General features: G+C 43.8%; 1 protein-coding gene across 1 annotated transcript in view; it reads right to left on the reverse strand.

The window, feature by feature from the left end:
- Positions 1-218: 218 nt before the first annotated feature.
- The window catches only part of SLC7A7 (solute carrier family 7 member 7), a 38,822-nt gene continuing 15,850 nt past the window's right edge, over positions 219-23,190 (reverse strand). Inside the window, exons 3-10 of the mRNA XM_087714212.1 lie at positions 20,276-20,401; positions 17,972-18,116; positions 10,205-10,328; positions 8,833-8,936; positions 5,359-5,455; positions 2,315-2,464; positions 1,552-1,735; positions 219-439 (exon numbers count right to left, since the gene is read on the reverse strand). Coding sequence (XP_087570338.1) covers positions 363-439; positions 1,552-1,735; positions 2,315-2,464; positions 5,359-5,455; positions 8,833-8,936; positions 10,205-10,328; positions 17,972-18,116; positions 20,276-20,401 — 1,007 coding nt within the window. The 3' untranslated portion in view covers positions 219-362. The remainder of the gene's footprint in view (positions 440-1,551; positions 1,736-2,314; positions 2,465-5,358; positions 5,456-8,832; positions 8,937-10,204; positions 10,329-17,971; positions 18,117-20,275; positions 20,402-23,190) is intronic.

The following is a 23,190-nucleotide window of genomic DNA, read 5'->3' on the forward strand; positions in this document are numbered from 1 at the left end:
TCATCGCAGCTGCAGGGCAAGGTGTCCTTGACTCTCTGGGAAAGGAATGTTGTTTTGACTACCTCTCACCCATGCTCCATATAATCCCTCCTCCCATTTTCCCACAGTAGAAATTGTGGCAGGCCTAAAGGCCCAAATGTAAAAGATGGCTTCCAGGTCAGACAAAAATTGCACAAAGGAACCATTAGAGAACTGTGGTAAAAATGACCGAGAGGGTGTATCCCGCAGATCATTTTTTTAAATAATTAAAAGAAATTTAATATGGAGCGCTGAACAACAAAATCTCAAATAATAAATTAACAGTCCTTGGCAAGGGATTGACGGGAGAAGCCGGCCTCTCTTTCGGATGGTCATCTCTTGCATCACTGAGATTTGATTTCGGGATCCATCTCCGTCAGGACAGACAGGGACACTAACTGGATAATCCGGGTTGCGCGGGCTGGGAAAGGAAAAGAAGATTGGTTATCATCCAGGCACCGATGGTGGTGAAGAATGATTCAATTCAGAAAAAAATAGAGATGGAAATGTAAAGATTATTTACGGTCAGGGGTGTCAAACTCAAGGCTCAGGGGCCGGATCCAGCCCACGGGGTGCTTAGATCTGGCCCACAGGGCCGCCCTGAAAACTGTTCTGACCTAGGCCTCACCAAATCACGAAAACAGACTCCTTATCCCAACCTCAAACCCCTTTTTATTTGGCTAATGTGAATTCCTAGCATTCACATCCAGCAAAGTCCCACCAAACAGTCTTTCAAAGGTGTATTGCAAACACCGACCTTATCAGTCCTTGGATAGTTGCCAGGCAGAGAGCTTCCAGGCGCAACGCTGTACAAGGAAATACTTGGCAAGGAGCCTCTCAGATAAGCAAATCTTCACACTAATAAGCAAACTAATTGTCTCCTGCAAACTCCACTCCCCTTTCTCTCCTATTTATTTCCTATGGGAGGGGCCATTCAGCGTCCCCTTGTGCCTTTACTCCCGAGTCAACTCCTGTTTCTTAATTGTTCCTTTCTCCTGACAGCTCCGCGCATGCGGACATCGGAAACAGACTCCAACTGTTCTTCTGCCCCACTCCTAAGGTAGCTGAAAACTGTCAGACAGCCCTGGCCCCATCTCTGTCTCCGACACGGAGCACCCATCAGAGGTTTCCCCAGACTCCAGGACTGGCCCATGTTCCTCCCCAAACTCTTCACTATCTGAGTCTGCCGCCAGCTCTGCTGCCCACTAGTGGGCCACAACAGAAACAGCAAAGGACTGGCCCACAGTGCCTCTGCCAGTGAAAATGGTTTTCGCTGGCAGAGGGCTGCAGGAGGCGTCACAGTTTTGGTCACTGCAATATATATATATATAAAGATGTTAAGATCTTTGCATGGTATTGCTTCATTTGTGGAATTGTGTTGTGTTCCTCCATCCCCTGCAATAGGAGATGTGGTTTTGAACATTTGCAAGCCTGGGAAAAGGGACAGCTTCTTCCCCCTGGTAGTCTTCTGGGGGTTGTACCACTGAAGGGAGACATCAGAAATCCCAGCGGTAGAAGCTCCGATTCACTCACCCGTCACTCGCCGTAAGCAGTTTGGTCTCTTCTCGTCTGGGACTCGTACCACCAGGAAGTAGACCGGAAGTCCAGATGCCGCGATGGCAATGCCGATGGCCGAATTGATAGGGTCGGTGTAGAGCGGTACAGCCACCAGGAAGACGGTGCAGAGGCAGAAAATGATGGGGAAAATGATGGTCAACTATAGGAAACAAGCGGGAATTGGTTGAAGTCTCCCATTGCCACAGAACTCACAGAAGTCCACCCATCACACTTAAGGACTCACACCAAATTTCGGGCTCGCTCTTGTGATTGGAGCGCCAAGAACTTCTGTAGGGAAGACGTTCCACCATGAATTGTTCTCATTGTCAGGAAATTATCCCTTGGTCTAATTTCGGAATGAGACAATTCGCCATGGCCAACTGGTCATGGTCAACTCACTGTGGCCCACTAACTCGTATTTACGGCGATTGCAGCCTCCCAGGATCAGGTGACCACCCTTTGTACTTTCCCAGCCAGCTTCTGACAAGCAAAGTCAATGGGGGGGGGGATGAATTTGCCTAATGACTGTGTGATTCGCTTAGCAACTGCAGTGACTCGCTTAACAACCATGGCAAAAAAATGTCATAAAATGGGAAATTCACTTGGATTGCTAATGGAAATTTGGGCCTCCATTGGGGGTCACAAGTCGAGGATGGCCTGTATAGTTAGCATTGCCAGTTTAACGCTGGGCTGTGGAAAATGGAAGTTTTATACATTACGCAGCTAACAGCTCCTCTACCTTGAGTGGACGTTCTCTAGAAGGTTCCTTCCAGCGAAGATACAGTTGTCCTGCGATGGACAGGCCCACGAAGAACCAGTAGCTGAAGCTGTAGTAGTTGATGAGTTGAAAGATGTCTTCCACGCAAAGATAAATCAGAGCCATGGCTCCCTGCAATGGACAGACACCAAAAGGAAAGCCAAATCCTCTTAATAACATTCTCTTTCTTTAATTAAGAAAGTAACTAGAACATTAATGCTACAAATGGCAAGAGATATAAGACCGTACTATTACTGGAAAGATACAGGTTGATGCAATGAAAATGTGTAATAAAAAAATCAAGCTAAATTTAGTTTAGCAATAGCAATAGCAGTTAGACTTATATACCGCTTCATAGGGCTTTCAGCCCTCCTCTAAGCGGTTTACAGAGTCAGCATATTGCCCCCAACAATCCGGGTCCTCATTTCACCCACCTCGGAAGGATGGAAGGCTGAGTCAACCTTGAGCCGGTGAGATTAGAACCGCCGAACTGCAGATAACAGTCAGCTGAAGTGGCCTGCAGTACTGCACCCTAACCACTGCGCCACCTCGGCTCTAGTTTACTAGTAGTATGTATAAAATGAAGCGACAATAAGCTATAGTTAAATAATAATGATTAATAATGATAACAATACATATAGATATATTAGTTTGATAATATGACATTTTATATAAACAACACATGGAGATTATGAGAGGAGATTTAAAAACTTTATCTAGAATACGTTATAAAGATGTATTGGGATCTGATGATCTTAGGATGATTTAATGGAATATCATATAATCCTATTCTAGATTTTGAATATTATATATAAAAGGACGTAAAAACAGTTTATAATCAAATTAAGGTTGAGGTATAATAATTGTGATATACATGAATATAGGTGAATTTAAAATATGCGATTTGATATGAAAAGCAGGTGGTGACTATGGAAGAGATGCATGGAAATATTGTAACCAACTGACACACTTTCTGTTACAATTTGTAATGGAAGATGGTGGTTTTTTTAATGTTTGTCCTTGTTCAAAAACAAATAAAATTGTTGGAGGAGGAGGAGGAGGAGGGTTCAAAATTTTTTAGAACCTCTTCTGTAGGTGTGGCCTGCTTTGTGAGAGTGGCTTACTGGCATGTGACTGGGTGGCAGTGGCTTTCCGGCCATGTGACCGAATGGGAGAGGCTTGCCGGCCATGTGACCGAGTGGGAGAGGCTTGCCGGCCATTTGACTGGGTGGGTGTGGCCAATTTGTAAAATGTGGTGAAACTCACTTAACAACGCTCTTGCTTAGCAACCCAAATGTTGGCTCAGAAACTCTGGCATTTGAAGCACGCAAGTCTTAAAGCTGTCAAGTTACAAGACCCTCGCACCTCTAACCCTTTAGGAAAAAAAAACCCAGGGGTGTTCAAACTTGACAGCTTTAAGACTTGTGGACTTCAACTCCCAGAATTCCTCCTCTCGCTCTTCATCTTGATGATGTGCGGACAGGCGGGAGGAGGGAGCTGGAACCGGTTCTAAACGGCACTGTAGATTTGTGGAACCTCTTCTATAGAAGAGGTGAGAACCGGCAGGAACCCACCCCTGGTGGTACCCCTCTGCTTGCTTCCCTCCACTTAAACCTAGTACCATTAAATAGCAGTAGACTTATATACCGCTTCATAGGGCTTTCAGCCCTCTCTAAGCGGTTTACAGAGAGTCAGCATATTGCCCCCAACAATCTGGGTCCTCATTTTACCCACCTCGGAAGGATGGAAGGCTGAGTCAACCCTGAGCCGGTGAGATTTGAACCGCTGAACTGCTGATCTAGCAGTAGCCTGCAGTGCTGCATTTAACCACTGCGCCACCTTGGCTCTTAAAGACTACTCGTGGAGTACGGTTTGTCCGCCAGTTACAAATCCATCCGACGGTGATGTTATCTATCCCACGTTTTTTCTAGCCTACCAAGAAGTCGGTTGTGGTCTACTTTGCCGAATGCCTTGCTGAAATCTAACTATTCTATATCGCATGTATACCGTTCAACACTTAGAGAAGATAATTGCTTCTTCCACTGGGCAAATCACTCAAGATAACGAGGAAAAGGGACAGTGGAGATTTAAGGCTTGGGCGGGAGATTGGACTAGATCTGTGATGGCAAACCTGTGGCAGACGGAGTCATATCTGCTGGTCCACGAGCCATCAGCCCCAGCGCCGTCCGGCTGATTTTTCGGCCTTCCAGAGAGCCGGGGGAAGCTGTTTTTGCCCTCCCCAGGCTCCAGAGAAGCCTCCAAAGCCTGGGGAGGGTGAAAAATGGGCCCAATGGGTCAACGGGAAGTTCAGAAACTTTCCTGAAGCCTGGGGAGGGCGAAAACAGCCTCCTCCATCCCCCAGAAGCCGGAAACAGATGATTTCCGAACTTCTGGTTGGCCCATCAGGCCTGGTTTTTGCCTTCCCCAGACTTTGGAAGCTTTCCTAAAGCCTGGGGAGGGTGAAAACTCCCCCCCCCCATGTGCGGGGAGTTGTGCATGCATGCGGGTGTGCGTAGAGCGCATTGCATTTGTTGTGGCTCGGTAAGAGCCTTTGGAGCTGCTATCCGACTCTGACACAGAAACCTCCTGTGAGTGGTTTCAGGATGCTCACAGGAGAGGAGAACAAGCAGCTGTGGCTCGTTAAGGATCTCCTCCTGCAGATAAAAGACTGATGGTGCCACGCCCTAGTTGCAGAAGTCAACGTTCATTCATTCGTTCGTTCTATTGCGTTCCATTCTGTTCCTGTTTTAGTCAAAACAGAAACCAACTTGGAGAAGTGGTTTGCTGTAAGAGTTTGTTTTTGCATTTGCTGTTTAACTTTTTGCCAGAGAATTTATCTATGTTCCTTTTGGGCCAGCAAAAGCCGGGACTGATAAAAACATTTCCTTTGAAGTTCTGTCTGGCTGTCGTTTCTGAACGAACAAGGTGGGGGTTAGAACAGCATTGTGTGTTAAGGCCGATTCCTTTCTCCCCACCGAGCCAAGTGGATCCGTACACACTCTCTCACGCGTTAGCCTAGGACTCACATTAAAAAGCAGGGCTGGCACAGGGGTGAACCGTCCCACGTGGATCATGCAGATGGCATCTGGCAGGTGTCCTTCCCGGGAGCCAACAAAAAACAATCTGTTGGGAAAAAATGAATGAGGGTCTTGAGTTGCCTTTCTGGTCCTGGAGGCCAATTTCAGAAAGCAGAAATGTACAACTCCTAAAACATACGGATAACAGTTGCAAGAACTGGGTATGTCTAGTTTAATGAAAAGAAGGACCAGGGGAGACATGATAGCAGTCTTCCAATATCTCAGGGGTTGCCCCAAAGAAGAGGGAGTCAAGCTATTCTCCAAAGCACCTGAGGACAGGACAAGAAGCAATGGGTGGAAACTCATCAAGGAGAGAAGCAATTTAGAACTGAGGAAAAATTTCCTAACAGAACAATTAATCAGTGGGGGTGCAGTGGTTAGAATGCAATACTGCAGGCTACTACGTCTGCTGACTGCCAGCAGTTCGATCCTCACCAGCTCAAGGTTGACTCAGCCTTCCATCCCTCCAAGGTCAGTAAAACGAGGACCCAGATTTTGGGGGGGGGGGCAATAGGCTGACTCTGAAAAACTGCTTAGAGAGGGCTGTAAAGCCCCATGAAGTGGTATATAAGTCTAAGTGCTAGTGGGAAGGAGGGAAGGAAGGAAGGAAGGAAAGAAGAAAGGAAGGAAGGAAGGAAGGAAGGAAGGAGATGGGAATGGAGGGAGGGAAGGAAGGAAGGAAGGAAGGGATAGGAATGAGGAGAAGGAAGGAAGGGGATGGGAATGAGGAGAAGGGAGGGAGGGAGGAAGGAAGGTGATGGGAAGGAGGATTAGGAAGAAAGGGAGGAAGGAAGGGAGGAAGGAAGGAAGGGATAGGAATGAGGAGAAGGAAGGAAGGGGATGGGAATGAGGAGAAGGAAGGAAGGAAGGAAGGAAGGAAGGAAGGAAGGAAGGAAGGACGGACGGAAGGAAGGAAGGAAGGAAGGAAGGAAGGAAGGAAGGAAGGAAGGAGATGGGAACGTGGAGAAGGAAGGAAGGGATAGGAATGAGGAGAAGGAAGGGGATGGGAATGAGGAGAAGGAAGGGAGGGAGGGAGGAAGGAAGGAAGGTGATGGGAATGAGGGGAAGGAAGGAAGGGGATGGGAATGAGAAGGAAGGAAGGAGTTGGGAACGAAGAAAAAAGGAGGGAAGGAAGGAAAGAAGCAAATGGGAATGAGGGGAAGGAAGGAGGGAGAGAAGGAGATGGGAATGAGGGGAAGGAAGGAAGAAGATGGGAATGAGAAGGAAGGAAGGAAGGAGGGAGGGAGGGAAGGAAGGAAGGAAGGAAGGAAGGAAGGAAGGAAGGAAGGAAGGAAGGAGATGGGAATGAGGAGACAGAAGGAAGGAGATGGGAATGAGGAGAAGGAAGGAAGGAGATGGGAACGAGGAAAAAGAAGGAGGGAAGGAAGGAAGGAGATGGGAAGGAGGAGAAGGGAGGATCTATAGAATGCATGGGCATTGTATACCTGCATTATACTTTATATTACTGCATATAAGGAAACTTCTTTTATACAGTACAGGAAACCTGCTGAAGTATTGATTTGTGTGCTGGTTGGATCTACATTTCTCCCACAGGTAGAGGAAGTTCAAGGGCAAGGCCCAAGAGCAGGTGTCAATACTCCTCTCTCTCTCTCCACTCTATGTGTTGAGTTCCCCAGAAGCACACTGTGCTTGGTGCTTCGGCTTCGCCATTCAACCATCCTTCCAAGCCGCCTCCGTGTTTCAGGGTCTTTCCCCCCACTTGGAACTGAACCCAGGTGGACATGCCTTCCAACAGGAGGTATAAAAACCCACCCACTCTCAACTCCATTTTGTTCAGCTTGACCCAGAATCACATGTGGCTGGTTGGTGGTTCGGCTTCGTCAATAAAGAGAACCTTCCTTCTCAGTCAGACTTCAGCCTCAAATTTTGTCTCCAGGGCAGAAGTGTGTTCCTAACGGTTCGGTACGGTTCGGACGAGTACGTTGTAACTCGGCCTGCTATGCCTCCGAACCGGTTTTCTTGGCGGTGATGTAAGCACTGCCATCTTGTTGTTGTTTTTATTCTGCGCATGTGCGCCCCCACGCAGGACGCATCCCTCAGCAAACCAGCAGTAGCAGCAGCCGAAATCCACCCCTGCTCCAGTGCCTTTCTCCCGGCTAGGAACAGGACCTGGATTTTCCTTCCAACACACATGTGCCCTCCGCTCACACAAAGGGAGCTTCACGTACCGTATTTTTGGAGTATAAGACGCACCAAGGTTTTGAAGAGGCAATTTAAAATAAAAAAAAAGGTTTTGCACACTGCAAACCTCCCAAAAATGGCTCGTTTTTTGTAAAAACGGCTCGTTTTTTGTAAAAACGGCTCGTTTTTTGTAAAAACGGCTCGTTTTTTGTAAAAACGGCTCGTTTTTTGTAAAAACGGCTCGTTTTTTGTAAAAACGGCTCGTTTTTTGTAAAAACGGCTCATTTTTTGTAAAAAACGGCTCGTTTTTTGTAAAAACGGCCCCGTTGTTTTTTTTTTAAGGACATGGATAGCCTTTAGGAGGCTTATAGAGTGTTGGATTGGATTAGATTGGATTGGATTTATTCGATTTGTAAGCCGCCCTATTCCCCGAAGGGACTCAGGGCAGCTGAACAAAAACCAAGGGAAGGGGAACAAATACAGAAAAGTAAGACAAAAACAGGACAACGATACAAACGATTAAAAAAACACAGCAAGCACAGCAAATTCGAGTAGGGGGGGAACTCAACCCCAGGCTTGCTGGGACAGCCAGGTCTTAATGGCTGTCCGGAAGACCTGAAGGGTGGCGAGGGTCTGAATCTCCATGGGGAGCTCGTTCCAAAGGGCCGGAGCAGCCACAGAGAAGGCCCTCCTCCGGGTGGTCGACAGCCAGCATTGGCCGGCAGATGGAATTCGGAGGAGGCCTAATCTGTGGGATCTGATCGGTCTATTGGAGGTAATTGGCAGGAGGCGGTCTCTCAAGTACCCAGGTCCAATACCATGTAGGGCTTTATAAGTGACGACTAGCACCTTGAAGCGTATCCGGAGACCAATAGGGAGCCAGTGCAGCTCGCAGAGGATAGGTGTAACGTGGGTGTACCGAGGCACACCCACAATCGCTCGCGCGGCTGCGCGGCTGCGCAAGTGTTCCTGGGGAGTTGGAGGGGAGGCAAAATTGAGCAGAAAAGGCCCCGTTTTTCGCTCATTTCTGCCTTCCTCAGCCCCCAGCTCTCTGAAAGCCTCCTAAAGGCTATGCATGGCCATTTTGGTGAAGGGGGGACGGGGTTTCAGGAGGCAAAAAATGCTTTATTCAGTGTATAAGACGCACCCAGATTTTCAGCCCCTTTTTTGAGGGGGAAAAAGGTGTGTCTTATACTCCGAAAAATACGATATGTGTGTGTGCTTGCCCATTTCTCCCGCAGCCCGGTTTCAAACAGGCCACACGGCTCAGTGGTGGTTTACCTGGAAGCGGCAAGAATGGAAGCATTAAGGCCTCCAAAGCAGGACAGGGCCACCGCGAGGGGAATGGTCCAACTCATCACTCCGAAAACCTGATCGCCAAAAGTCTAGAATAAAAAGAAGAGGTTTCTTCGATCAGCTGCTGGCCCTCACCTTATGCCAGAGCAGGAATGGAGCTCCGTTTTCACTGGCAGAGAGTTGCAATCGGGGGTGAAATCCAGCAGGTTCTGACAGATTCTGGAGAACCGGTAGCGGAAAATTTGGGTAGTTCGGAGAACCAGCAAATGCCACCTCTGGCAGGCCCCCGAGTGGGGTGGGAATGGAGATTTTGCAGTATCCTTCCCCTGCCACGCCCATGCCCACCAAGCCACGCCCATGCCCACCAAGCCACACCCACAGAACCGGTAGTGAAAAAAATTGAATTTCACCACTGATTGCAAGAGGCCGTCCCAGCCTAAAACAGAGCTCGGGAGCCCGTTTTCACTGGCATAGCACTCGGGTCATCACAGGAACCCGCAACGTCGAACTGGCCACGCCCACCTCGGGCCCCATCAAACTGATGCAGCCATCAATGAAATCAAATTTGACACCCTTGCCCTATGCCAAGACTAAGCATGTCATTTAGTCAGCATCTTCATTTAACGACCCCATAATCTGGAGTCTAAGCAACTGAAGGGAGCTGAGTGTTTGAATGGCCAGATGCTGTTCCTGTTGCCAGGGTGGAGTTTTGTTCAGCAGATATATTCTCAGTGGGCCCAGAGAAAGAAATTTCTGCCTCTACTACCTAGGATTGAACTCACAGCTCCCTGATTCCTCACTCCAAGCACGTCACTTAATGGCATTGTACAATCTGCGATCCCCTAGTTAAATGACTGTTTAAAGCAGGCCTGTCCAACCTCGGCCACTTTAAAACCTTGGACTTCAACTCCCAGAATTCCCCATCCAGCCAAGCTCTACAAGACTAAGCGCTTCATTTAACGGCATCGTACAATATGTGGTTTTTTGGGTGTCTTTTAATGACCCCATAATCCTTTGTATCAGGGTGCAGTCTGGGCAACTGAATGGAGCTGAGTGTTTCCTGGCCGGATGCCTTCCGGTCGCCAGTGCGGAGTTATCTTTGGCAGATATATTCTCATTGTGCCCAGAGAAAGAGAGAAATATCTGCCTCTACCTAGGATCGAACTCACGGCCTCCTGATTGTGAGGCGAGGGCTCCGCTTCTAGGCCACCATACAATATTTGATCCCCTAGGGCTGGCTGGGGAATTCTGGGAGTTGAAGTCCACGAGTCTTAAAAGTGGCCAAGGTTGAACAATCCTGCTTTAAGGACAATTCCGCCGATCCGTCCCAGGAACGGGACGAGAGGCGCTTACTAACCACAGCCACGGCATCGCTCGACAGGATCTCCATCTTGCTCAGGACCGTGTAGTAGGCCACGTTGGTCATGATGTAGATCACCGTGACGATCGGCATGGATATCCCAATGGAGAGGGGGAGGTTCCTACGGTGCAGCAGGAGAAAGAATATGGTTGCGTCTGGTGTCTATTCATACGGGCTGTGATTTAGCAGCCAGTCGCTTCAGAGACATCCGGCCTAGGGGAGACAGCTTGCAAAACTAAATGTATTTATTTATTTGGTTTTTGTAAACCCCGTCTTTTTTTTTTTAATGAACAATTCGAGGTGGTGAAGAGATCTATTGCTCCTTCCTCCTCCATTTTCCCTACGACAACAACAACCTTGCACGGTGGGTGGAGCTGAGAGAGAATTATTGGCCAAGTTGACTTTTATGTATTTTTTTTAAGGCAGGACTAGAACTCACACCCTCCTGATGATTGGTTGAAAGTCGGCCAGCCGGCTTTCGTGCCCAACTGAGACTAGAACTCCCAGTCATCTGGTGATTGGCCCAAAGTCACCCAGCTGGCTTTCGTGCCCAAGGTGGGACTAGAACTCACAGTCTCCTGGTGATTGGCCCAAAGTCACCCATTTAGCTTCCATGTCCCAGGTGGGACTAGAACTCACTGTCTCCTGGTCTAAGCACTGAAGTCACCCGTTCAGCTTTCATACTGAATCTGCTGAATGATTGGCCTAAAGTCACCCAGCTGACTTTCATGCTCAAGATGAAACTAGAACTCACGTTCCCCTGCTGATTGGCCCAAAGTTACCCAGCTGGCTTTCATGCCCAAAGTGGAACTAGAACTCACAGTCTCCTGCTGATTGGCCCAAAGTCACCCAGCTGGCTTTCACACCCAAAGTGGAACTAGAACTCACAGTCTCTTGCTGATTGGCCCAAAGTCACCCAGCTGGCTTTCACACCCAAAGTGGAACTAGAATTCACAGTCTCCTGCTGATTGGCCCAAAGTCACTCAGTTGGGTTTCATGCCCAAGGTGGGACTAGAACTCACAGTCTCCTGGTAATTGGCCCAAAGTCATCCAGTTGGCTTTCATGCCCAAGATGGAAGTAGAATTCATGGTCTCCTACTGATTGGTCCAAAGTCACCCATCTATCATGCCCGAGGTGGGACTAGAACTCACAGGCTCCTGGTGATTGGCCCAAAGTCACCCATCTATCATGCCCAAGGTGGGACTAGAACTCACAGGTTCCTGGTGATTGGCCCAAAGTCACCCATCTATCTTTCATGCCCAGGATGGAACTAGAATTCACAGTCTCCTGCTGATTGGCCCAAAGTCACTCAGTTGGGTTTCATGCCCAAGGTGGGACTAGAACTCACAGGCTCCTGGTAATTGGCCCAAAGTCATCCAGTTGGCTTTCATGCCCAAGATGGAAGTAGAATTCATGGTCTCCTACTGATTGGTCCAAAGTCACCCATCTATCATGCCCGAGGTGGGACTAGAACTCACAGGCTGCTGGTGATTGGCCCAAAGTCACCCATCTATCATGCCCAAGGTGGGACTAGAACTCACAGGCTCCTGGTGATTGGCCCAAAGTCACCCATCTATCTTTCATGCCCAGGATGGAACTAGAATTCACAGTCTCCTGCTGATTGGCCCAAAGTCACTCAGTTGGGTTTCATGCCCAAGGTGGGACTAGAACTCACAGGCTCCTGGTAATTGGCCCAAAGTCATCCAGTTGGCTTTCATGCCCAAGATGGAAGTAGAATTCATGGTCTCCTACTGATTGGTCCAAAGTCACCCATCTATCATGCCCGAGGTGGGACTAGAACTCACAGGCTGCTGGTGATTGGCCCAAAGTCACCCATCTATCATGCCCAAGGTGGGACTAGAACTCCTGCTGATTGGCCCAAAGTCACTCAGTTGGGTTTCATGCCCAAGGTGAGACTAGAACTCACAGGCTCCTGGTTTTCAGGCTAGCTACCTACACCCCACCATCATGCCCAAAGTGGGACTAGAACTCACAGGTTCCTGGTGATTGGCCCAAAGTCACCCATCTATCTTTCATGCCCAAGATGGAACTAGAATTCACAGTCTCCTGCTGATTGGCCCAAAGTCACCCAGCTGGCTTTCATGCCCAAGGTGAGACTAGAACTCACAGGCTCCTGGTTTTCAGGCTAGCTACCTACACCCCACCAGCTTTGGCTAAATTCCTTTGCTAAGCTCTCATATTTCTTTCCCCCCTAGTGGCAATCAGTTCTCCTGGCTTTCCTTTGATTTCATAAAAGGACGGGGAGAAACTCCTCATGCCGGGTTGGGAATTCCTTTCTTCCTTCAGTTATTCGTTCCTTCCAGAATTCCTTCCTTCTAGAGCTCACTGTAAGAGCATTGCCAAAAAAAAAAAGACATTAAGAGTGGTTAACCTAATTTTGTGAAGCTTCTTCTCCGGTAACATTGAACTGCAAACTAGGGCATATACAAAACCTTTGCCAGACCAATCTTCGAATACAGTTCATCTGCCTGGAATCTACATGGTTTATCGGACATTAATACAATTAATGGTATTTCACAAGAAGAGTCCTCCACTCCTTTGCTCACAAGAGAATCCCTTCTGCCATCAGGCTCGAGATTTTGGGCTTGGACAACCTGGAACTGCGCCGGCTACGGACTGACCTAAGCGTAGTACACAAAATTGTCTGCTACTAAAAGAGAATTTGACAACTAGACAGATTATTTGGGTATTAAAAGTTTCTTGACCATGTGGAATGGGACAAAGGATGAATTACCCTTAAGATTAGTTGCTCTGTTTGCTTCACCTAACTAAAACAAATGAAGCAGGATATTGGTACCAATGCCCCCTGTGGGGAGGTAATTGAGTAACGAATGTCCTGTCTCTGTTTTGGGAGATTGTGTACGAGGGCCTACGTGACACAGGAAGGGGGTCTACATGACACAGGAAGGCCAGGTACTTTGGGATGATTGATATGTTGGCTAAGAGTATAAAAGACTGTAAACAACTGCCCTTCGGGGTTCAGATTTTGGGTTCCACCACAAAACCGCGTTCGACGAAACTGCGCTCGACGAAACCGCGTAGCTGATGTCATCAACAGGGCGACAACAGCATGGAGACAGAAGCACGCTGTAAACGCTAAACCTAAAATTAACACCTAAACCTAACCCCCCTAAACCTAATCCTAAACCTAACCCTTAACCTAACCCTAAACCTAACCCTAACCCTAACCCTTAACCTAACCCTAAACCTAACCCTAACCCTAACCCTAACCCTAACCCTTAACCTAACCCTAAACCTAACCCTAACCCTAACCCTAACCCTAACCCTAACCCTAACCCTTAACCTAACCCTAAAGCTAACCCTAAAGCTAACCCTAACCCTTAACCTAACCCTAAAGCTAACCCTAAAGCTAACCCTAAAGCTAACCCTAAAGCTAACCCTTAACCTAACCCTAACCCTAAACCTAAACCTAAACCTAAACCTAAACCTAACCCTTAACCTAACCCTAACCCTAACCCTTAACCTAACCCTCAACCTAACCCTTACCTTAAGTTGAATCGGCTTGCTTTCAAAGCGCTATTTAAAGCGCCCTTCTTTCTCCGCGCTAGCTGTTGTCGCCCTGTTGATGACGTCAGCGACGCGGTTTAATCGGGCGCGGCTTAGTCGAGCGCGGTTTTGACGGGTCACGCAGATTTTGCTTGACCAATCGCTAAAGAACCTTTGCGCAATAAACCTTTCCCTCTGACAAAGAGCTGGCCTTGTCTCATTTTCTGCTACACTGCAATCTCTTACCTGTCAACGACTACTTCGGCTTCAACCACAATAACACACGGGCTAACAATAGATACAAACTCAAGGTTAACTGCTCCAAACTCGATTGCAGACAATACGACTTCGGCCACAGAGTGGTCAACGCCTGGAACGCTCTTCCCGACTCCGTTGTTACATCTGCAAACCCTCCACAGCTTCAAACTTAAACTGTCTACCGTGGACCTCACCCCATTCCTAAGAGGTCCGTAAAGGGAGGCGTGCGTAAGCGCATCAGCGTGACTACCGTCCCTGTCCTACTGTCCCCCATTCACTTGTACTAATTTCTTTTGTTTATGCCCGTGTTCATACTTCTACCTGCAATCTTGCGCATGTTTGCTCTCTGCAGATTGCAAGATTTATCTTTTTGGCCTCTCAGAAAATCCATACCACAAACCTTTGATCAGAGCAGTGCTGCAATGCCTAGCTTTTCCCAACAGGTGGCACTTGCTCTCCACCTGAATTTCCTCCTAAATAAAACCCCAGGAATCTGAATTAAGGAAAAGAATCATAGAATCATAGGATTTGGGAGGGACCCGAGAGGTCTTCTAGTCCAACCCCCCCACCCAAGGGGACTTTAGAGAGTCTGGCACTCCCCTGGCACACTGGCACCCGTGTGCATCGAACAAAATAAATAAGTAGCAATGCCCCCAATCACAGTTCAATAGACAACCCTCGACTGGAGACCCAAACTTCCGTTGCTAAGTGAGACAGTTAAGCGAGTTTTGCCCCATTTTATACGACCTTTCTTGCCACCATCGTTAAGGGAATCACCGCAGTAACACAGTCATTAAGTGAATCTGTCTTTCCCCATCGACTTTGCCTGTCGGAAGGTCGCAAATAGGGGAACACGGGGACAACACCACCGTCGTAAGTACGAGCCAGGGGCCAAGCATCCAAATTTCGATCCTGGGACCAGGGGGATTCTGCAACGGTCGTTAAGTGTGGAAAACAGTTGCTACATCGCTTTTTCCCCGTACCTGTCGTAAGTTTGAGTGGTCACTAAGCGAACTGTTATAAGTTGAGGACTGCCTGTCATTTGAAGAGGCCGGTGTTCCTAAACCTGACTTTGAGACAGTTGGACTTCAACTCCCATCTTCCATTTCAACTTCAACTCAAATTCAAATTCAATTCTCAGGCTAGCTGGGGAATTCTGGGAGTTGAAGTCCGCCGACCTCAAAGACTTCGCATTCACTTTATTGCCACTTTAAATGTTCATTAATTGGCATACATTAAAATGAAATTTGGTTGCAGGCAGATCTCAAAGGGTCACCACCACCTCCTAGATACACTACATAAACAATCATCCCCATTTAATGACCCCATAATCCCTTGCGGGGTGGAGTCTGGCCATCTGAATGGAACTGAGGGTTTACTGGCCGGACGCTCTCTTCGTTGCCATTGCGGAGTTATATTCAACAGATATTAACAGATTAACAGAGTTGGAAGGGACCTTGGAGGTCATCTAGTCCAACCCCTCGCCCAAGCAGAAGACCCTACACCATTTCTGACAGATGGCAGTCCAATCTCTTCTTGAAAGTCTCAAGTGATGAAGCCCCCACTTCCGAAGGGAACTTCTGTTCCATGGGTTGATTGTTCTCACTGTCAGGAAATTTCTCCTTACTTCCAGGTTGAATCTCTCCTTGGTCAGTTTCCATCCATTATTCCTTATCTGGCCTTCAGGTGCTTTGGATAACAGCTTGACCCCTCTCCTCTCTGTAGCAGCCCCCCTCCCCCAAATAAAGAATGCTAGTAAATCAAATCAATGGCTGGAAACTCATCAATGAGAGAAGCAACTTGGAATTAAGGAGAAACTTTCCAACAGTGAGGATAATTAACCAGTGGAACAGCTTGCCACCAAAAATCGTGGGTGCTCCATCACTGAAGGTTTTTAAGAAGAGACTAGACAGTCACTTATCTGAAATGGTCAAGGTTCTCCTGCTTGAGAAGGGGGCTGGACTAGAAGACCTCCAAGGCCCCTTCCAGTTCCATTCTGTTCCGTTCCATTAAATTCTATTTCCATTCTATTTTCTATTCTATTCTATTCTATTCTATTCTATTCTATTCTATTCTATTCTATTCTATATTTTATGGTATTCTATATTCTATTCCATTCCATATCTTCTATTCTATTCTATTTTATCTGTATTCTATGTTTTATGGTATGCTACATTCCATTCCATTCCATGCATTCTATTCTATCCTATCCTATCCTATCTTATATTTTATGGTATTCTATATTCTATTCTATTCTATTCTATTCTATTCTATTCCATTCCATTCATTCCATATTCTGTACTCTATTCTTCTCCATTCTATATTATATGGCATTCTATATTCCATTCCATTCCATATCTTCTATTCTATTCTGTTTTATCTGTATTCTATGTGTTATGGTATGCTATATTCCATTCCATTCCATGCATTCTATCCTATCCTATCCTATATTTTATGGTATTCTATATTCTATTCTATTCTATTCTATTCCATTCCATATCTTCTATTCTATTCTGTTTTTATCTGTATTCTATGTTTTATGGTATGCTATATTCCATTCCATTCCATTCCATGCATTCTATCCTATCCTATATTTTATGGTATTCTATATTCTATTCTATTCTATTCCATTCCATTCCATATCTTCTATTCTATTCTGTTTTTATCTGTATTCTATGTGTTATGGTATGCTATATTCCATTCCATTCCATGCATTCTATCCTATCCTATCCTATATTTTATGGTATTCTATATTCTATTCTATTCTATTCCATTCCATATCTTCTATTCTATTCTGTTTTTATCTGTATTCTATGTTTTATGGTATGCTATATTCCATTCCATTCCATGCATTCTATCCTATCCTATATTTTATGGTATTCTATATTCTATTCTATTCTATTCCATTCCATTCCATATCTTCTATTCTATTCTGTTTTTATCTGTATTCTATGTTTTATGGTATGCTATATTCCATTCCATTCCATGCATTCTATCCTATCCTATCCTATATTTTATGGTATTCTATATTCTATTCTATTCTATTCTATTCCATTCATTCCATGTTCTGTACTCTATTCTTCTCTATTCTATATTTTATGGTATTCTATATTCTATTCCATTCCATTCCATATCTTCTATTCTATTCTATTTTATCTGTATTCTATGTTTTATGGTATGCTATATATTCCATTCCATTCCATGCATTCTATCCTATCCTATCCTATATTCTATATTCTATTCTATTCTATTCCATTCCATTCCATTCCATATCTTCTATTCTATTCTATTTTATCTGTACTATATATTTTATGGTATGTTATATTCCATTCCATTCCACATTCTATCCTATCCTATCCTATCCTATATTTTATAGTATTCTATATTCTATTCTATTGTATTCCATTCCACATTCTCTACTCTATTCTATTCTACTTTACTTTATTAAGCCTGCCAACGTGATTTATTTCCACATAGTTTTCAACTCCTGGCTTGGGTATGGGGTTGGATCAGAAGAAGACCTCCAAGGTCCCTTCCAGCCCTAAGATTCCATGAACATTTTTCTAAAAAAAAATTCTATATATTCTATGCCCCAGAGAAACAACACAGTCCAGCTGGGATGTATCCATGTAGGCCCATGGGGAGAAACACGGGGCTGGGCCACGTGAAATTCCGGCACCCAAGGAAGAGAAGGATCCTTCAGCCAATCCGGGACTCCTGCCAGCTTTAATCTCCCGCAAGGAATTTATTGACGAGAGAGACAAAGTCTGAAGAACAAGGAAGGGCCAGTTGATCGGGTTCAATTTCCCCCTGTGGGGAGGGGGGGCATAACAATCCTAAGGCTATTCCAGGGAAACAGGGGTGGGGAAGCCTTCTGGACGTGGGGATGGGAGCTTGCCAACTCCAGTGATCTCACAGGCCTGGACTGAGTGAAAACCTGTCCGGCTGTTCGGGGAGGGCAGGGGAAGGCGACTGACCTTTCGGGGTTCTTGATCTCTTCCGTGACAAAATTGAGGGTGTCCCATCCGGAGTAGGAGAAGAGGGCGGAGTAGAGAGCCAGGGCGATGCTGCCCACGTCCCACGCAGAGCCCTCGAAGGCATCGGTTAAGTTCTCCGAGTGTCCTGCGGGAAAAGAGCGGGGAGAGGGAGTTAGCCCAAAATAACATAGAACAGCCGGTAGTCCTTGGCTTACGACCCACAATCGAGCCTTCCCTCCTCCAAGTTTCTGTTGCCACCATGTTTCCCCAAAAATAAGACAGGGTCTTATTTTTTTAGCCTCCCTTCCCCTTGGAAATAAACGCTCGGGCTTATTTTCGGGGAGGTCTTATTATTTGTGAGGTGCAGGAGGCGGCAAACATGGTCACCTCATGGTTGTTGCTGTGTTGCAATATTTTCACAAAGGCCTTATTTTCAGGGGAGGGCTTGTTTTAGTGCATGTGCTCAAAAGTCTGATTGGGCTTATTATCTGGGGAGGTCTTATTTTCAGGGAAACGGGGTATCTATCTATCTATCTATCTATCTATCTATCTATCTATCTATCTATCTATCTACCTACCTACCTACCTACCTACCTACCTACCTACCTACCAGGGCTGGGTTTCAACCGGTTCGCGGCGGTCCCCGCGATCCGGTTGGTCGCCGAACCCGGAAGTAAGTAACTTCCGGGAACGGTGAAGCCCTCCCCCCCGCGCCCGCGCGCCCGCCCGCTCCTTACCCGGTTTTGCCGAATTCTGCGCTTCCACGCATGCGCAGGACGCATACAGCGCCTGCGCGATCCTCCAGGAGCAGCTGGAGCATCGCGCAGGTGCTAGTACTCATGCGCGCGGGGCGCGCGTGCACGCGCACGCCACGCGCATGCGCGAGGATGCCGCCGGCCTCGTTCCAACCGAACCGGTTGGAACGGGGCGAGAAACCCACCCCTGCTACCTACCTACCTACCTACCTACCTACCTAGCATCTATCATTCTATATATATATACCTACCTACCTACCTACCTACCCACCTACCTATTATCTATCTATCTAAATCTATCTACCTACCTACCTATTATCTTTCTATCTTTCTATCTTTCTATCTTTCTATCTTTCTATCTTTCTATCTTTCTATCTTTCTATCTTTCTATCTTTCTATCTTTCTATCTTTCTATCTTTCTATCTTTCTATCTTTCTATCTTTCTATCTTTCTATCTTTCTTTCTATCTTTCTATCTAGCTATCTAGCTATCTAGCTATCTAGCTATCTACCTATTATCTATCTATCTATCTATCTATCTATCTATCTATCTATTTGTCTACCTCTATCTATCTATCTATCTATCTATCTATCTATCTATCTATCCATCCATCCATCCATCTACCTACCTACCTACCTACCTACCTACCTACCTACCTACCTATTATCTATCTACCTACCTACCTACCTATTATCTATCTATCATTCTATCTATCTATCTATCTATCTATCTATCTGCCTGCCTGCCTGCCTGCCTGCCTGCCTGCCTGCCTGCCTGCCTGCCTACCTACCTACCTACCTACCTATCCATCCTGTGTCATCTGTTTATTAACCTACCTACCTATTATCTATCTATCTATCTATCTATCTATCTATCTATCTATCTATCTATCTATCTATCTGCCTACCTAACCTACCTACCTACCTACCTACCTACCTACCTACCTACCAGAGGTGGGTTCCTACCAGTTCGCACCTATTCGGTAGAGCCGGTTCGTCAAATCTACCGAACCGGTTAGAAGAGGTTCCACCACTGGACCCGGAAAGCAGGCCACACCTACAGAAGAGGTTCCAAATTTTTTTGAAACCCACCACTGCTACCTACCCATCCTCTGTCATCTGTTTATCAACCTAACTACCCACCTAGCTACCTATTATCTCTATCTATCTATCTATCTATCTATCTATCTATCTATCTATCTATCTATCATCTATCTATCATCTATCTATCTATCTATCTATCTATCTATCTATCTATCTATCTATCTATCTATCTATCTATCTATCATCTATCTATTTATCTATCTATCTCCAGAGGCTTTCTAGGAGCCTGGGGAGGGTGATAAACGGCCCCACATGCAAACTGGAAGTTCGGGGACTTCCAAGTTGCCCGTTGGGCCGTTTTTCTCCCTCCAGAGGCTTTAGGAGACTTCTGACCCCTGGCCCTGACCACCCTCTTATCACCTGGGGTGGAGGTACCCCCAACTTCCCTCCCACCCCTAGAGTTTAGAGAAAATATAGACACCCCACAGCCAGAGTGTTACTAGTACCTTGTCCAATGCGGACGATGCCTGCAATGATCACGACAATGAGGGCTAGCACCTTGGCGTAGGTAGACAGGTCCTGGACTCGGGTTCCCCACTTCACGTAGGCACAGTTCACAAAAGTCAGGAAGCCTGAAATCAAGAGAAGGAGGAAACCATGATACCCATTCCCAAGTACAAATGGTCCTCAAGTTATGACCAAGGCCGAGCCCAACATTTATGTCCCTAGGTAAATGTTGCCCCATCTCGTGACTGTTCTTTGCCACAGTGGTTAAGGGAATCTTTGCAGTGCTTCAATTAGTCACGCGGTCATTAAGTGAATCCGGTCTCCCCGTTGACTTCGCTCGTCAGAAAGTCGCGAAAAAGGATCACGTGACAATCCCCGCCCCCTCCGGGCACATCATAAATAAGAGTCAGGCCTCTGAATTTTGTTTCTGTGACCAAAATAACTTTTTTAAATATTTTATTTTGGTATTTTCTATTTTATTTTTATTTTATTTATTATTTATCTATTTTATATTTTATTAGTTCATTTCATTTTATTATTTTATTTTATTATTTTATATTTATTTTATTATTTTATTTTATTATTATTATTTTATTTTATTATTATTATTTTACTTTATTATTTTATTTCATTTATTTTATTTTATTATTTAATATTTGTTATGTTATGATATGTTATGATTATTTTATATTATATTATATTATATGATAGTTTATTTTATTATATGATAGTTTATTTTATTATAATTTGTTTTATTTGATTTTATTATTTAACATTTATTATCTTATGTTGTAATGATTATTATATTATATTATATTATATTATATTATATTATATTATATTATATTATATTATATTATATTATATAATTATAATTATATTGCATTGCATTGTATTGTATTATTATATTATATTAAAATATTATATTAAAATTTACTTTATTTTATTATTATGTATATTATTATATTAATTATATTTATTATATTATATTATATTAATTATATTAATTATATTATATTAATTATATTATATTATATTATATTATATTATATTATATTATATTATATATTATATTATATTATATTATATTATATTATATTATATTATATTATATTATATTATATTATATTATATTATATTATATTATATTATATTATATTATATTATATATTATATTATATTATATTATATTATATTATATTATATTATATTATATTATATTATATTATATTATATTATATTATATTATATTATATTATATTATATTATATTATATTATATTATATTATATTATATTATTATATTATATTATATTATATTATATTATATTATATTATATTATATTATATTATATTATATTATATTATTATTATATTATATTATATTATATTATATTATATTATATTATATTATATTATATTATATTATATTATATTATATTATATTATATTATATTATATTATATTATATTATATTATATTATATTATATTATATTATATTATATTATATTATATTATATTAATTATATTAATTATATTAATTATATTATATTAAAACTTATTTTATTTTATTGCATTGTATTTTATTTTATGTTATTTATGCTATGCTATGTTGTTATGATTATTATATTATTATTTATTTTATTATATTAAAATTTATTTTATTTTATTGCATTGTATTTTATTTATTTTATATTATTATTTTATATTTGTTATGCTATGCTATGCTATGCTATGTTACGTGTTATAATTTTATTTATTTTATTTTATTAAGTCTTTTCCTCCCAAAGCAGCTCTTCAATCAGAGCCCGCGATGTGTTGGCTTCGGTCCCACTGAAGCTTGACGGAGGCTACTGTGGATTTCAACTCCTGCCCCGCAGCCCGTCCTGGGCTTTTTTTTTTTTTTTTTTTTTTTCTCTCCGTCCTGGGCTTTTGATCTTGCATTTCTTCCTGTTTCTGAGTCATTCTGAATTCTGAAGCAATCCCTCAGCAAAGACAGGGAGCTCCATCAGTTAACCGGCCTGCTGGGAAGAGGAGTGGGTTGGACTCGGGTTGATAAGACCCAAAGTCCCAGATAACAGATTTTTTTTTCTTTTCTGAAGCACAGCAGTTACTTATCCAGCCTTGGGGCTTTCTCAATGGCGTGGACTACAAGTCCCATCGTTTAGCCGGTTGTCCACTAAGATCCCTCTTACAGTGACTGCTAGGAAGTCTGTTTTTGCCCAGTCTAGATGGTCCTTTTGGTTGTTCTTGTTTCAAAAGTTTTATTTCTTTTAAGGCAAACATTTCATCATTCCTCAATCAGTAAGACATCGAAGTACAATTTTTTGTATGTCAAAATAATTCTAGTTTACCACCAAATTCTTGTCTAGCCTAATATATACCCCTCCCTCCCTCCACCCTCTCCCCCAACCCCCTCCACCTTCCCCCCCCCGACTTCCCAGAACCCGTACACGGTATGGATTTCTAACAAACACAGTCTAAAATCTATTGAGAAAAAAAAAGAAATAAAAAAAATTAATAACATTCTACATTGACCTTAGCTTCTTCTTGCTGAACCAACTTTAAACAGTTTAAATCATTCCTGATCTTAAGCATAGGCTAACTGGAATTTCTTGGTCCTGTATTTATTTTGTATATAGTCAATCCATTTTTTCCAGTCTCGTTTATATCTCTCATTTGAGTGATCTTTAAGATATGCCGATATTTTAGCCATCTCGGCTAAGTTTGTAACTTTCAATGTCCATTCTTGAGTTGTAGGCAAGTCTTCCTTCTTCCAGTATTGCGCCACCAACAGTCTTGCTGCCGTTATTAGATGCAGAATCAAGTTAGTCTCTATCACTGTAAAGTCAGTACATATACCTAGTAAGAATAGCTGAGGAGTAAACTTTATCCTTCTTTTATCCTTTTGGTT

This window comes from Thamnophis sirtalis, unplaced genomic scaffold, assembly GCF_051295495.1.
Source record: "Thamnophis sirtalis isolate CommonGarterSnake01/CBP01778 unplaced genomic scaffold, rThaSir2_p1.2 scaffold_4, whole genome shotgun sequence".
NCBI classification, from domain to species: Eukaryota; Metazoa; Chordata; class Lepidosauria; order Squamata; family Natricidae; genus Thamnophis; species Thamnophis sirtalis.